This window comes from Amblyomma americanum, chromosome 1 (genome assembly GCF_052857255.1).
Source record: "Amblyomma americanum isolate KBUSLIRL-KWMA chromosome 1, ASM5285725v1, whole genome shotgun sequence".
Taxonomy (NCBI): domain Eukaryota; kingdom Metazoa; phylum Arthropoda; class Arachnida; order Ixodida; family Ixodidae; genus Amblyomma; species Amblyomma americanum.
In genome coordinates, this window is record NC_135497.1 from 329,682,126 (window position 1) to 329,696,830 (window position 14,705).

The following is a 14,705-nucleotide window of genomic DNA, read 5'->3' on the forward strand; positions in this document are numbered from 1 at the left end:
TGCTTTAAGTCAATCACTTGTTTTTCTTCAAAACTGAACTAGTCAATCGTACGTCAGCATCCTTGACGTTTTTTTTACCCGCGAGCACCGCGTGAGCATTCTGTGTAGCCGTTTAAACTGAATGATGGGTCTCTGCAAAATAGTTAATGGAAAGATAGCGTGTAGTGCCTGGTAGTCTCCAAGGCAGGCCGCCAACCTAACTGATCTCATACGCGAAAAGAAAAAAAACGAATGATTAGAAACATACAAACAAAAATCGCACACTAAAAACAGAAGCGAACAACAGCGTGCCCCATTAAACGTCATATTAGAAGGTTTGAAACAGCGACTCAGCAGCACACCGCGAGCATGTAATCAGTTCTATTCACACATCATTTTTTTTTAAAAAGGTAAATGAATCAGCTACCACATCACCATACATTCGTTATAGTTTTGCATTTTTTTCGTCGCTGTACCACCGATGTCCTGGCGCGTTCTCCTCGTGTTGCGGTGTTTCGGCATAAGAGAATTTCCGAGCAGGAACAAGGAACCGGCGACAAAAAAAGAAGTTATTCGGAAGGATAAAAAAAGTGATTATATTTGCATCTGCTTGCATTACGGAACGGGATTGTACAGAATTAGTGCGAGATTCGAAAGGGAAAGTCACCGATCAAAAGCTTCGACGGTGTTATACAGGTTTTTCTGGATTCGTACTTTTTTAATCCAATCAGCAGGTGTCCTTGTTAGGAACAGCCTGAATCATATTCTCTCGCCTTACTCCAGTTTCTGTTAAGTCAGCTTGTAATGTACAGTAGGATCACTTTTATTCGACTGCAAGGCAAGAGCCATGACGTCAGCGCCGGCAACCAGCATGAACACGAAGTAGTCTTGCTTGGGCCCATCCGCGCTGCGGCGAATTTATTCCGTGCTTGTTGGACTGAACTTATTTGTTTGCGGCATCAAACAAAGCTACCGCGGGTCAACATGAATTACGTGCTTTGCGCGCTCCCGGGAGTTTGAGCCGACCGGCAGGCAGCTACAAGTGCTACGCCAGCGGGGCAAGAGGGAGCGAGAGTGGCGTGCTGTGAAAGCAGCACTTCTTCCAGGAAGACCAGAGGGGTGCGTCCTCCTGTCGGCTCGGGCTGAACGGACATTACGGCACAGCACCGAAAGCTAAGAGCGGCCTGCGGCATCCGGTTGTCTAGACAGGGGAAACCGAATATGAACCATCATTGCAGGAACACTGCGGTGATGCGCTGCAACTCCGCTTCGGAAGCGGCACTCGTCGGAGTAAGACGTGGCAACTGCAAAAAGTTTCGACCTCACTGAATGACGACCTCACTCAACCTGAAATTCACGCGTGAGGTCGAGGTCTGATTTGCTGACCTTACTCACAAAATTTCGAGCCATCGCCGACCTGACCTCAACCTCACCTCACGACGTGAGGTTGAGGTCACTTTGAGGTTGAGGTCGACCTCATGAGGTTGCCCACCTCTGATGTTAAACGCCCTGAGGACTCGTGGGTTGAAATAGCACATACCTTGATGAACGTAAAGAAAAAGACAAGCTGTAGTTGTATGCTCAGGTAGCGTATCAATAAATGTGCCCGACCATGCCTTCGACCGGTTTCTGCTAACAGCGTAACAGCTTGTAAGCGCAAAAGCCAGTCTATCAAATTTTTCTCAAAGACAGTGTGTTTCACGGAGCAAAAAATTGAATTTGAGAGCACCACTTGTTTTAATTCAACAGTGATATTGCGTAGGTTTCACGACTATATATTATTACCCCGCACTAGTGTGGAGTGCCACACATAAAGGGTTGAAAAGGGGCGCCCTACAGCAGCTTTTTCCTTCAAAGATTGCTGGTAAATGCCTTTAGCATGAATGCTTTTGACCAATCTCACTAAGTATGATTTCTTGAAACGGAACCAGCCGTTTAATATGATTTAAAAACCATCCGTTTTTTTGTTTAATTCATGTGTCGATTTATCAGCGCTTAGTGACGGTTTTTTTAGTTACTTTTTCTAAACGATAAACGAGACTATGGCGATATCATGGTGAGCAGCAGGGATGGCAACAGGTCACCAGACGCTGCCATTCATGGAGGAAGGAAAACTCAGGAGAGGCCGTCGCTATCCGAGCTGCAAGCCAAAAAAATGTGCTGGAAGTGACGCGCTTTCGCAAGGACTACTGGGAGCCTTTGGCCGACGGCGCAGCCAATAGTAAAGCTGGGCGCAGCGGCGTCGTCTGCTGCAGTACCTGCTGCGCAAGCGCAAGTGCGCTGAGACAGCGGCCAAGTAAGGCGGGTGGGGGGGGACAGGGGGATCGGGTTTAAAAAAATGTGGCGTAACCGCCTCTACTGAGTTCTTTCCTTCCTCCATGCTGCCATTCGCTGCGGCTGGAACCGCCATGGCAGCCATGGCGTCATGGGCACACTTCCGGTAAACGCGAAAGTCGTCTGCTCGTGTTGCTGGGCGAACCCCTCGTTACACGTACGTGCTCGAGCTATGTCAATGCCTTCGCGCACATTGTTCCGATTTGCCGCTGGTGCTGTCGTTCCGGGTTCGTTACAGCCGACGACAGACAAGAAAGAGAAAGGCAATGACCGACGTATGTGCGTGAACGCGAAGACCCACGCGCAGGAAAATGGGTTCGACAACCGGAAGTACGCATTAAAGCGTCAACTGGCAACGTAGCAATGAGCGGGGCGCATTTCTCAAGCTGTTTTGTCAACTTCTGGCATCTCTGCGTGTACGAGAGTTGAGAGTGGAGAGGAGGAGCGTAAATTTTAATCGCCGAAAACTTTACCACTAATAAAGCTAGCTCAAAAATTCTTGCGGTGAGATGACGAGTGATGGAATACCTACCGTTCTTCTGCTTATACCTCCAGGTATTAATTTTTCAGTCAAATCATGGAAACTTTCATGTGCTTCATGCAATAAAACAAGCAATGTTTTGCATATTTCAGACTTTCTGGAATATTTTTATTTTCTCGTTAAAAGTCTAACGTCTTATATATTTTACCATAACTTTAGCAGAACTTTGTATTAGAAAAATTAAATTTCACATTACTGCCTATTATTTGTACTTGAAGTGCATAGTATCAAATAGTATATTTATTTAGCTTCATTATTATGGCTGCTTGTCAATGTAACTGACAATTTTTCAGTCAAGAATATTGAAAAGTACCTAGAAAAATACCATTTTTCACAGGGTATACAGAAAAGGTTAATTTTTACTGATTTTGCAACTCGTTTTAAGATGTGTGTTTCTTTTAAATATTTCCTAGTGTTCAACTATTTTTCTCGCTAGTACATTTCATTAGCCTCGATTACCATATTCGGGTGTTTAAGCTGTTGGTTCAAGTTCGTGATAGAGGGCACTTGTTTTCTTGTTTTTTATCCCATCTGTGCAGTGCCAGGTTATTTGTCTAACAACGTAGGTCTCAGCTCAAAAAAAAAAAATGTTACAGATGGGTTCATGGCTCGGATAGTCGAGCGTTAGTCTTCCAATCCAGCGAGAGGTCGATGGTTCGGCCGCTGGCTAGGCAAGCTGGGAACAGCTTTCTTTACTATGATTACCTCATTACGGGTGATGTACCGTGTTCAGCAAAGGCTCTGGGGACCTTGAGACGCAGCTAAGCTATGATGACAGACGACCAGTGACTGATCATGAGTGGCGACTTTACGAGTACTGCACGTGTTAAGCTGGCCAGTTCATTCTGGCTGAACGCCACCTGTAACTGTCCCATGCCTTTAAAGAATATGGCGTAGAGAAAGGGCAGAGTGCCGGGTTTCTTGATAACACAAAGCGAAGTGAACAGGGGATGGCGGAGTCTCAGGGTGCTTAGCCAAAGTTTCGAAAAGAGGCAAGCACCTTGAGGCTCCCCCCTCCCTTGTTCACATTGCTATGTGTTAAGAAATTGTGTAGTGAGTGACAAACCGCATGCATGGTTCCTCCCTCGCCTTCATCCTTTTCAGCCACGCTGCAGATGGGGTCTGCGCTGTCCGGCGCGCTGCTGATCGCGTGCGTAGCCACCTTCTACAGCAAGTACGTGGTGCGCGGCCGCTGGTGCGACGAAGAGACCACGGACGGGTCGACAACGTACGAGACCACCACGACCGCGGCCCTGCAGGACTGCGACGAGGAAGACACCGTCTGCGGCTACATGCTCAAGTTCGTCGCCTGGCTGCTCATCGCCTCGGCGCGCGTCGTCGCCGGCGCCTCGCTGCTGGCCGTCTCCTTCGGGCCGGCCGTGCTGGCGCTGGCGCTGGCTCACGTTCCCGTCGTCCTCCTCTGGTCGCTGGTGTGCCGCTCGCGCTACAGCTGGGCAAAGTTTTTCGGAGACATCGCTTTGGGGCTCATCACGCACGTGTTTGTGCTCGACTACCGCGCCCTGAACCGGGAAGGGCTGGCGAGCACCATGTCCGCCGTGGTGTTCCTGTGCGCCACGTTCGTCGAGAACACGGTGTGCCTGGTGCTCGCGTACCTCGTGGTTGGCAGCGAGCCTCCCCACTACACCGTGCTGCTGGTCCTCGTCGGGGCCCACTACGCGGCTATGGCATGCGGCGTGTTCCTGCTCCTGTGTCACTTTCGGATGCGCCACCGCAAGGCCGCCGAGTACGTGTTCTGACCGAAGGGCGCAACTGAACGGAGGACAACTTTCCCGTGTGCGCTAGGAGAAGGAATAGCCGTTGTTCCGTTTTTTTAATTATTCCGGGCTCCGACGTCGGTGCCATTATTTATTTTGCACGCCTTTCCTGGCCATCTCACAGAAACGCCACCTGGACAGTACATCTCATTGTAGTCTTTCTTTTTGTCCTCGCTTCGGAGTCGGTGTGAAAGAAATGCGTTTCTCGAAATTTTCTGCATGCTTGCCTGCAAGTGCCCAAGTTTCGAGAAAGCCGTGTTCAGCACAGTCTCCTTTCTCATTCGCGAACGCTGTGCACGCAATGTTTCGCTGCAGCAGCCATGTTACGCAGTTTTTGCGGCCTTCTCCGGAACTCTCTTGGCAACCTAAACGTTCTCGTGGACCATTTGTGGTCGTGGGGCCAGCTAACATCAGTGCCATTACCTATGCAGGCTTACGAGTCACTGTGCTAGCTTGCACAAGCCATTCAATTTTCATTCTTTGGAAAGTTCCTTCGGTCTCGGTCTGGAAGGTCCATTATCGACCAGAATCGCACTATAGTTCACTTCACAGCATTTATGCTCCCAACTATGCCGCCGTCCGTGTGGGAAGACTACAATGCGCGAAAACGTATAATGAATACATTACGCGTTCGTTGTCTTCATGACTGTCATGTTTGTTTGTATGCTCCTAAGGAGGATTGCAATGCTATTTGAAGGTAAAGTAAATAGCAGAGCACAGCAGCACATGTTTGCAATGTTAGAAGTGATAAATTGATGTGACATGTGGTGCCCTAAATGTTTCCATCCAGTTGATTGCTTCTTTCGCAATGAGAGTAGCCTGTCAGCAAAAGTCTGCGCATTGGACTCTACTTCACACTTCAGAATCTCGGTTCGCACGATGAAGACCAGCTGTCATGGAGGACCTGCGCTGCTGTGTCCAAGGCCACTGAAAACTACGATAAAACGTTCTTGACATCGGAGTGAAGACTTCGTCCGCAGATTCAGAACTCCACAGACAAACGAGACAAGCCTGGCTATACGGTTCGCCATTTTTCAGAGTTTTTAACAGCTGGTAACACTTTTTTAACAGCTTTATCAGGGACACTTGGCGGGATTCAGTCTAGTTCATATCAGAATGTGGTTCCAGAAAAAAAAGAAACATGCCAGCCTAGAATTCAATTCACGACAGCTAAATAGAGATCCGAACACACTTCCCCGTTGCGTCTTCGAGATTCCCTGTTTTGCCTTTACAACACAATTTACAATAGAAGTTGACCCGTGCTTAGTGCACAGCTACAAAAGTATTTTTATTGCCATGGTTAGCTAAGAGCAAGGGTGTGGCCTGCAGATATTCTTTCTCGATTTGGTTTTGCCAGGAGTACTGGATCACGCAAATCCCTCACAGAAGTGAGCCATCACTGATTTAGATTCTTAAGGGGCAACTGCGGTGGTTGTTCCAATATTTTGAGGTATTGATCTCATCACATTCCTTGCAGCCCCGCGTTTCCGACATAACAAACAGTTTTGCAAAATATCAAGTAGAACCTGTTTTAAAAGTGCTATAATACCAGACCGAAAGCGAAGCTTTGTTCTTGGTCAGACACAATGCTGTGGTTGATGCAGCGATGACGTAACATGAAGTATTCGAAAAACACTCGTACGTGCATTGAATGCCTGAAATAGCGACTGGAAATGACGGTTAAGTTAATAAAATACATAGAACGACCTAATATAAACCTTATGAATTGTTGTTCACGTGGAGAGCGGGTAATAACATACGACTACTGTACGTTCCGTCGTTAACGCAGTGTTGCCCGCAGAAATCGCCTGAACTGAGGCCACGAGAACGGCAAACTTTAAAATTGATTTGCGCAGAAATTAATCCCTGCACAGCTCCCAAGAATCAAGACAAAGAGGAAATTATGCAGTTAAAGTTTAATTAGAATACATGGATCTCGAAAAACTCCCCAACATGTTAAATTACAATTCCCCGAACTTTCAGTTGATTCTGTGGGGTAGATATCTTTCAAAAGAATTTTTTCGTTTCTTTTGCGAACTGCTTGCCGGTCTGGCAACCTCAGATCGCTGACGTCACACGGGCATACTCGCCCCTGCTGCACGCGGTTGGCTGCGTTGACGTGCTTGCATGCACACTGTGAATGGCGGTCGTTTGGAAAGATTGTTTTTTGAGCTGAGCGAAATAATTTCCTTGTGTGTTTTCTTTTCGGAAGCCTTCAGCTTAGTACGCGAACTTTGTGATCCTTGGGAAAGCGGACTCGCCGTGCACCCGTTTTCCGAATGTTGAGAAACAGAAGTCGATGGACCCCTGCTTTATTTTTTGCACTTCGAAAAATCTGATTCGTATGTTATGATTGTGGTATCTTTTCAGCAGTCAAATGCTCCCGTATGCGAAAAGCGGCACGTGCCTTGCATGGCTTCTCCGATGTGCGCCGTGAAGGGCGTGGCGTTCTGTCGCTGGCTACGAAGTTCTTTCCCGCTCAAATTATCACAAGGTAGCGCCAGAGTGAGCCTGCGGCATGAAAGTAGCAGGGGAATGTGCCGAATGCGACAGCTTTCCCTCTGCATGTGTACGTAAGTCGAGCATACATTCCCTTCTGCTCGTAGAACCCTCTTGCAGAACCACGCTGCTGGCAAAACCTAACGCGACTCGAATGTTTCACTGCCCGCACCGACGAATAGTCGCCACCGCATAAATGAGGGCATCAAGATAATAGTACATCATTTAGCATTTCGTATGTGTGCGCAAGTCCCCCAGGAATGCGACAATTACGACAACTGCAGCCCCGCGCTGTGGTTGTTTACATAGCTGTGCACAAACAGTACTGCTCGTATGCTTGGCATGAAAAGCAAGATGTGCGCTCCTTATCTTAAATATTATCTACTCTTGCGCACAAATTGCAGTTTTTTTCGTTTACACACGACAACACTGCAATAGGCGCCGGTGATGCTATCGCCTACTTAGGAAACGCTTCGCGTAGTACCGGCGCTTCCCGCTAATTGTATCAGCTTCCTCCGATGTCACCAATACTTGATTTTAAGTAGCTTTGCCTAAAAGTACGTTCGGATGCCACTTGCATTAATGAAAACAACCAAATTTGTTGTCCACAGTCGACGCCGACAACTGCTGCCGGCTGCCTTCAGCCCATGCTCTGCAGACCGGGTCACGTCGGCACTTAGCCCTAACTGTACGCGCGTCCTGCGATGTAGGCTGTCGTCCCTCTGAGGTCACTGTAGCCAAAACCACGCTCTACGGTTATTTTCATGCGCTGAAACTTGTTAATTCGCTGTCCACAACCACCGAAAACGCCCACACTAATCCTGCGGACTCACTAGGCCTCTTCACAAAAGAGGCCGTAGACCGAAATTCGAGAATCTGACGAAAGTTCACCGCTGATTAATATTAAACTGTGCAGATACAAAATGCAGCCGCTTGTTCCGTTTTCCCGATGCGGATAAGGTACACACAAGCGTAGTTTTTCAGGCCGTCGCCTCACCGGGCGTGAAGCTTTCGCACGGCCGCACAAGCCCAGGCGACGGCGGCGAGCGGCACAGTCGTGCGGTGCTTTCTGCCCGTGTCGCTTGGCTCGCAGTTCGTTTCTGTGCGCAGGCACTGATTAAAAGCACATCTTCGCTCGCGAATGCACGTCGCGTATGTCACCGTGGCTAGCATGATCAGGTCCAATAAGTTTTCAAATTTTAAGTTGATAGAATGTAATGCCAACTAGCCCCCCACCACACTCTTCTGGTTCCCACAAAGCTCACCCTTTACACTACGACGATACGCGGTCGTTGGTCATGCTGGCATCGTCGCCGATCTAGCATGAAAGACCGGTGCGTCAGCGACGGCATCTGCATACCGACCAGCCAACCGACCGTCTCATATATGAGGGGCGACTGCTACTTTGAAAGTACAGGCGACAAAAGACCTCGCTGCACGCATTGCAACGACAGCACATGGCGTTGCTCCGTGTATGCCCTTGTGACGTCACGAGAGTGTTTAATGCCGTTTGCTGCAGGTGGAAGAAGTCTCCCGATCTCAATTTCGATCGCATTTTTTGGAGTATACATGCAGCGCGAAAGGGCACCTAAATTTTGGAAATTGAATCACAGGCTGTTGTATTTGTTACTGAAGTACAAAACAAGAATACGAAGAACGAGTATGTCATGGCCCCTTAAAGCAGCCGCACGATCTCTGCGTGCGAGTCAAGTGCTTAAAAACGACCTCTTTCCCAGATGAGTGTAAGGCGATCAGATAATTACTTTAATGCGATTACATTAGTAGGCTTAAGAAGGCGTAAACTGCCGTCGGTGGCGTTGGGGTCTGTGTGAAGCCTCCACACGCCCTTTCCCCTCTACTCGTATAGGAGAGGAGGGCGACGCCGGGCTAAGAATGACTCCAAAAATGAATGACTAAATGAATGAACAGAATCAAACTGGAATAGAATCAAGATTGGTAGAGCCGGGTGAGTGAAAGACATTGGAATCGGCATTGAAACAGAATCGGGATTAGAATAGATTGGTAAGTGAAAGAAAATGCCACCGCGGTAAAGAAAAATTTGTCCTGGTCCGGGGTACGAACCCGAGACCACCGCTTCACCGGAGCAGTCGGTCTATCAACTGAGCTTACCGGGAACGCAAGCTGGTAGGGCGAGAACGAATTGATCATTAACTCGAAGTGGGAGCAATGTTGGTCAGCTGTTTAGTGGGGACCCCCAAGGTGTAGATTTGTAGTAAGGGAGCAATTACTCATGGGCTGTAAAGCAAAGCTATACAGCTTTCTCAGGTGGATGCCAGTGAGTAATTATTCCCTTCTTACAAATCTACTCCACCTTCGGGGTTTCCCCTAAACATTTGACCAAAATGGTACCGCATTTCCTCGCGTCAATCCAATAGATCGTCCCTATTTTTTTTTGCCAGAAGCGCGATCTAGCTATGCAGAACAAAGCATGTTGCAGTCGTATCATGGGTAATGGGCAGTCGGTGGACCATTGCAAAAAAAAAAGAAAAAGCCGACGTGAACGTGGCAACATGAATCCTTGCAAAGTGGCTGTAGTGTTAGCGTGGTAGTTGGTTTTCAAAGTCAAGCCGCAGCTGTCTCCCAATTATTGGATAGTAACGTTAGAAAAAGACGGCATATGAACAAAAACGCTCAAGTTTGGCCTATTTGTTCTACCCTTCATCGAGATTATTAGCCACCTCGCGCAATCTAGCAGATTTTTTTTTTGTATATTCTAGATCTGTATATGGCGACAGAAATGACTGTGGCAGAGAGGATTAGTGCCGCATTTCTGACGAGGACGTCGCCAGTTCAAACCTGTCCTGTGCAAAGCTTTTCAAACTGGTCACTCGGTTTGCTTTACTGTCGAGTTTTCAGTCTCCAAATCACTGCTATCTATCTTAATAAAAGCCGCGCAGAATCCTCGCACCTCACCTCGCTTGCGTTAGCAGGTGAACACGAAAGCTGTTATGACCTCTCCTTCAACCTCTCCAGGAGCGCTCTTAAAGCGTTTCAAGCACTTAAGAAAAACACCGCACAGAACCACTCAGTTTGTAGAGCAACTGTCATAACGCTCAGACTATCACCTTGGAAGTGTTTGGCGAAATTGTCTGGTACCTTTTACTGCCCTGGGCCTCTGTCCCAGTGGGGTACATAATATGCGATGGCCTACTGCCGTGGGGTGCTCCTGGAAGCCGCTCTCCATACCACAAATGTCAGATAGCTCGAGAGCAATAAAACGTGCCGCTGATTGTGGCACGCTGCTACTTTCGCGTATGTCCCTTCCCTTGCATTTTGACATAAGCTCGATTTTTAGTCATTCCACTAAATTCCTAGTCGCAGTTACCGCACGCATAATTCTCAACTCATTTACTCTGCGTTTTATTGAAACCCGCGGTAAATGAGTTTTGAGAAGTATGCGCATGTTAACTGCGACTATATATCAAGCTATTGTATGGGATTTGAATGACTTGCGGTCAGACAGGTCCTAGAGACTCTGCTTAGTTGCACAGTGTCATGGGTACAGTGGGCGGTACCGGACTGCATATATGCTAGCCGAGCTGCGCAGGGTAGCGGTTCAGTTTTATAGCTTCATCTCAACTAACCGCGCTACTAGCCGGGCCTGCGAAGCTTTTGCAGTGCGGTATCGGCACGCTCACTTGAGCTCTGAGGGACGCCAAGCTTCCCGAGACCGCTGCATGGTTTCACCAAACCTGTGGCCCATCGGCGAAGGGGGGACATACCGAATTTTCAGGGTTCGCCAACCAGTCTCAGTATTTTTCAGCAAAACTTAGCCTCGCCGCGCTCCTGCGGCATAATGTGCTTCATACATTTTCATTACATGCCCCATGTTTTAGTCGTATCCACATGTCAAGGACCTGCACGCCTGTGCGGTTGAAGATTGTATAGAACTGTTGAAGGAACGGATGTGAGAACAACCCACAAAGGACAGTCGGAACCTGTCCTTTTAAAGCCCCGTTCCCTCTGTCGCAGATCGACCTCTCAACCCATTTGATAAACCTGTCAAATTTCGCACCTATTGTCTTCGGCTTCGCCCTCAGGATCCTTCGCAACAGCTTCGATTTACCTGAAGTTCGCCCGTAGAGCAGCGACAGCCTCCGAATAAACCTTTCTTCGACCCTTGATTGGAGGCGAGCTTCACGGAGTGGCAAGTACCCTGTTCTCTCTTTCGCAGCTCTGCGTCGCTCCTCTCACTCGCGCCATCTGGGACCGCCTGCAGGCAAAAAAAGCAGCGCGCCTCCGCAGCAACTTACCACCTACTCCCTTAAGGTCACTTGGAAGGCTCGTTTCCCAAGCAGGAACCTCAATCTGCGCAAAAGAGGCGCAGTCAAGGAAAAAAAAATTGGCTGTGGTTTAGCTCTGGTTAACCCTAGTTGAACTGCAAAAGCTTCGTTTCCTCGGCACGTCGTCTACGCAGCGTCTCATTCCAATGCTCTCGAGAGCTCAAACCGGTCTCTTCCGCAGTTGAAGAGTCGCTCCGGGACGTGGCACGACTTCTTCTAGCCGCATCTTCGTTACGACGCTTCTCGAGTCGTGCGGCGCGTTCTTCTGGCATCTCTTGAGCGCGTTGTCTCTTCCTCGCTTCGTTCTGTCGTTGTTGCGTCTCTTTCGCGCTCTCCATAACGACTACAATACACTGAGGCGAAGCACATATATATACAGGGTGTCCTTGCTAACTTGGACCAAGATTTGAAAAAAAAACCTAAGCGTTCTCCAGGACTGAAGTCGCCTGGATGTTGTTAAGGTTTATCTAAAGTTACAGTACCATTTTTTTATCATCCTACTTGAATAATCATTCGAGATAAATTAATTAACTTTTAAAACGTAGCTTAAAATGTTCAGGTGTCAATAGGAAAGTTGAGGAGCTCCACAAATATTGCCCAATCCAAGCACATGCAATGAGATAGCTTTAGCGTGGCCGTTCTTATTCTGGAAAAACGAAAGCCCGCGGAGTTTAAAAAATACCACGTGACAGCGCGCTCCGTGCGCCCGAATGCGCCGCGATTACAGCGCTCTCATTTGTGATTTGTAAAAAAACATCGCCATCGCCAGCGCCGTGCCTTCTCTTCGCTTCCGAGAAAGGGCTTCTATCTTTGCTCGGCTCTGGCGTTCCGGTGGCGGCTGGTGACGCATTTTGCATTCTGCTCGCGTGATAGCGCAATTATCGCCGCAGAAACGGGAGCCCGCTTTCAACTGCTACCCGAACCCACTGGTGCTTATCTTGGAACCAACCATAACGCGAAGTTCTGTCGTGTGCATCACGAATGGCGCGAAGCGAGCGATGTTTTTTGCCAAGAGCGAATGAGAGCGCTGTAATCGCGGCGCGCTCGGGGGCTCGGAGAGCGCTGTCACGTAATATTTTTTAAACTCTGCGGGCTTTCGTTGGAAATATCTGGGTTGGACAGTATTTGTGAAGCTCCACAAATTTCCTATTGACGCCTGAATGTTTCAAGCTGTATTTAAAAGTTACTTAATGTATCTCGAATAATTATTCAAGTAGGACGATAAAAAATGGTACTGTAACTTTAAATAAACCTTAACAACATCCACGCGATTTCATTTCTGAAGAACGTCTAGGTTTTTTTCAAATCTTGGTCCAAGTTAGCTGGGACACCCTTTATATACCCCCCGTGAGGCGACACCTCCTCTCCCTCTACCCGAGCGAAGCACATCTGGTGGAGCGAGCGGCGTCGATGGCGGCGCCATCTTTTGGAGCGCGGCTGCGGCGTTGCTAGGCAACGGCGGCTCAAGGCCGTTCGTCCGCCACCGCATACAGCTACCTACATATGACATACGGCTGCCTGCATACGGCGCGACGAGCCGAAATGGCTCGCTGGCTGGCGTAGTAAAGCTTTCGCTTTAAAAATAGTTATTGACTAAGCTAGGCCACGCCGAAACAAGACACGGACAGCCGTTCAGAAGGCCAGTTTGTAGCTGGAAACATTATCACAAAACAACTGTTTCTCGCAAGTCATCGCAGCGCTTCTTGTAACATTGTAGTCATCTCCTGAATTAGCAGCATCGTAGCTTATCCCGGAGGGAAGAGGTGACCCTCCAACTCGGCCGCGCTTCGCGAGGCGCAAACGGTTTGCGACACCGGCATTGTGCAACTCCAATACATTCCAATACTAAAGAAAATGTTGAAGAAATAAGCATTGAACAGAAAAATCCTGCAGGTCCGTCACGGAAACAAGTTACATACACCCTGAAGTGAAACATTACATATAATACGTACAGACCAGGCAGAAAGTGTCTCATGCACATTACTCAAAAACCATGGAAGTCGCAAGAAACGCCGCACTTCGTAAATGCATTCCGAGAACTGCAGTCTATGGCATTTCATGGCTGTCCGATGCAAACGTTTTCCTTTAGTGTAAAAAACTGCTTCCATAATCTCGCGTGTGGTGCTGCCACGATTTCAAAAACAAAATTCGTCAGTTTCGCATTGCTAAGCGCGAAATATAGCGCCAAAGCACGGTTTTTTGCAGGTGGACAACACTGTCACGTAGTTGAAAGCGCGATTGAGGTGGCAACTGACCGAGGAAGCCAGTCATGCGCGTCTTGGAACTTTTCTATCGTTGATGCCAATTTACCCAATATACTACGCCGTCGGCTTAGGCTCCAGTGCCTATGCAGCAACAAACGCGCATTGCTCTAGTGGCTTGTTTCTGCCACACCGTTGTCCACGTCAACGCATGCAGCGCGCACCTCTCTGTCGCTGCAGCCACATAGCTCAAAGCGTGAATACTATCTTGACAGTAGCATTAGTTAATGAAGAAGACGATGTGCAATACACAGCGCCAGAGTGTGTTACAGTTTTAACACGAGGAGTGTTCGGCTGCGGCGATAGTCTGGGGATAGACGAAGACTCCGTCCCTTTCGGTAGCATTCTTCGATGTTCTCCGCAGCAAAGGTTCAATCGCTGAACGCTGGGCGGATATTTTTATACGCGAGACACTTTAGGTGTACGGGAAAGTCATGCCGATTTCTGGATAGAACTGGAAAGTTGCAGACATGGAGCAAATTGGGACACACCGCCGGGATATTACTTTGTCTCTTGCTGAAAGGGGCAGCGCTGCCGGCGTTCCACATCTGCTGACTGTATGTGGCGTGCAGAGCCTCGTTGTTATCCCTGAACGCCCGCCCCTCTGTCTTCGCTGCAGTCGCGTTAATTGGGCACATTCGTTCGTATTGTCGAACGCCGCGCTGTGAAGTATGTGGGCACTTCGGCCACACGGCCGAGTAATGTGTAGTGACATATGCGAAAAAGTTGCGGCATTAGACAGTTTTAGCTGTGCGTACGCAAAGCGCTACGGCGCAGCGTGCGTTACGCTGTCCGCTCCGAAATATAGTTTTAGCTGGCCGTGCCGTAGCGTCCCTCAACGCACGCGTAAACAGTAGCGCCATCTAGCGACAAGACGTCAAAGCACATCAACGCTCGGTTGAAGGAAATTTCAACCGTGATTACTGATAACTAGGGTGAGTGCACTGGGAGCCTTTTATGTTCCAAGAAGAAAAACTATGCAAACCGAAGAAAATGTAAGAACTGACTAAAA

The 14,705-nt window shown here is 48.4% G+C and overlaps 1 protein-coding gene across 1 annotated transcript in view; it reads left to right on the forward strand.

Moving 5' to 3' along the window:
* LOC144115484 (uncharacterized) overlaps positions 1 to 8,187 on the forward strand; it is a 46,011-nt gene extending 37,824 nt beyond the window's left edge. Inside the window, exon 3 of the mRNA XM_077649887.1 lies at positions 3,959 to 8,187. Coding sequence (XP_077506013.1) covers positions 3,959 to 4,611 — 653 coding nt within the window. The 3' untranslated portion in view covers positions 4,612 to 8,187. The remainder of the gene's footprint in view (positions 1 to 3,958) is intronic.
* Positions 8,188 to 14,705: the final 6,518 nt, after the last annotated feature.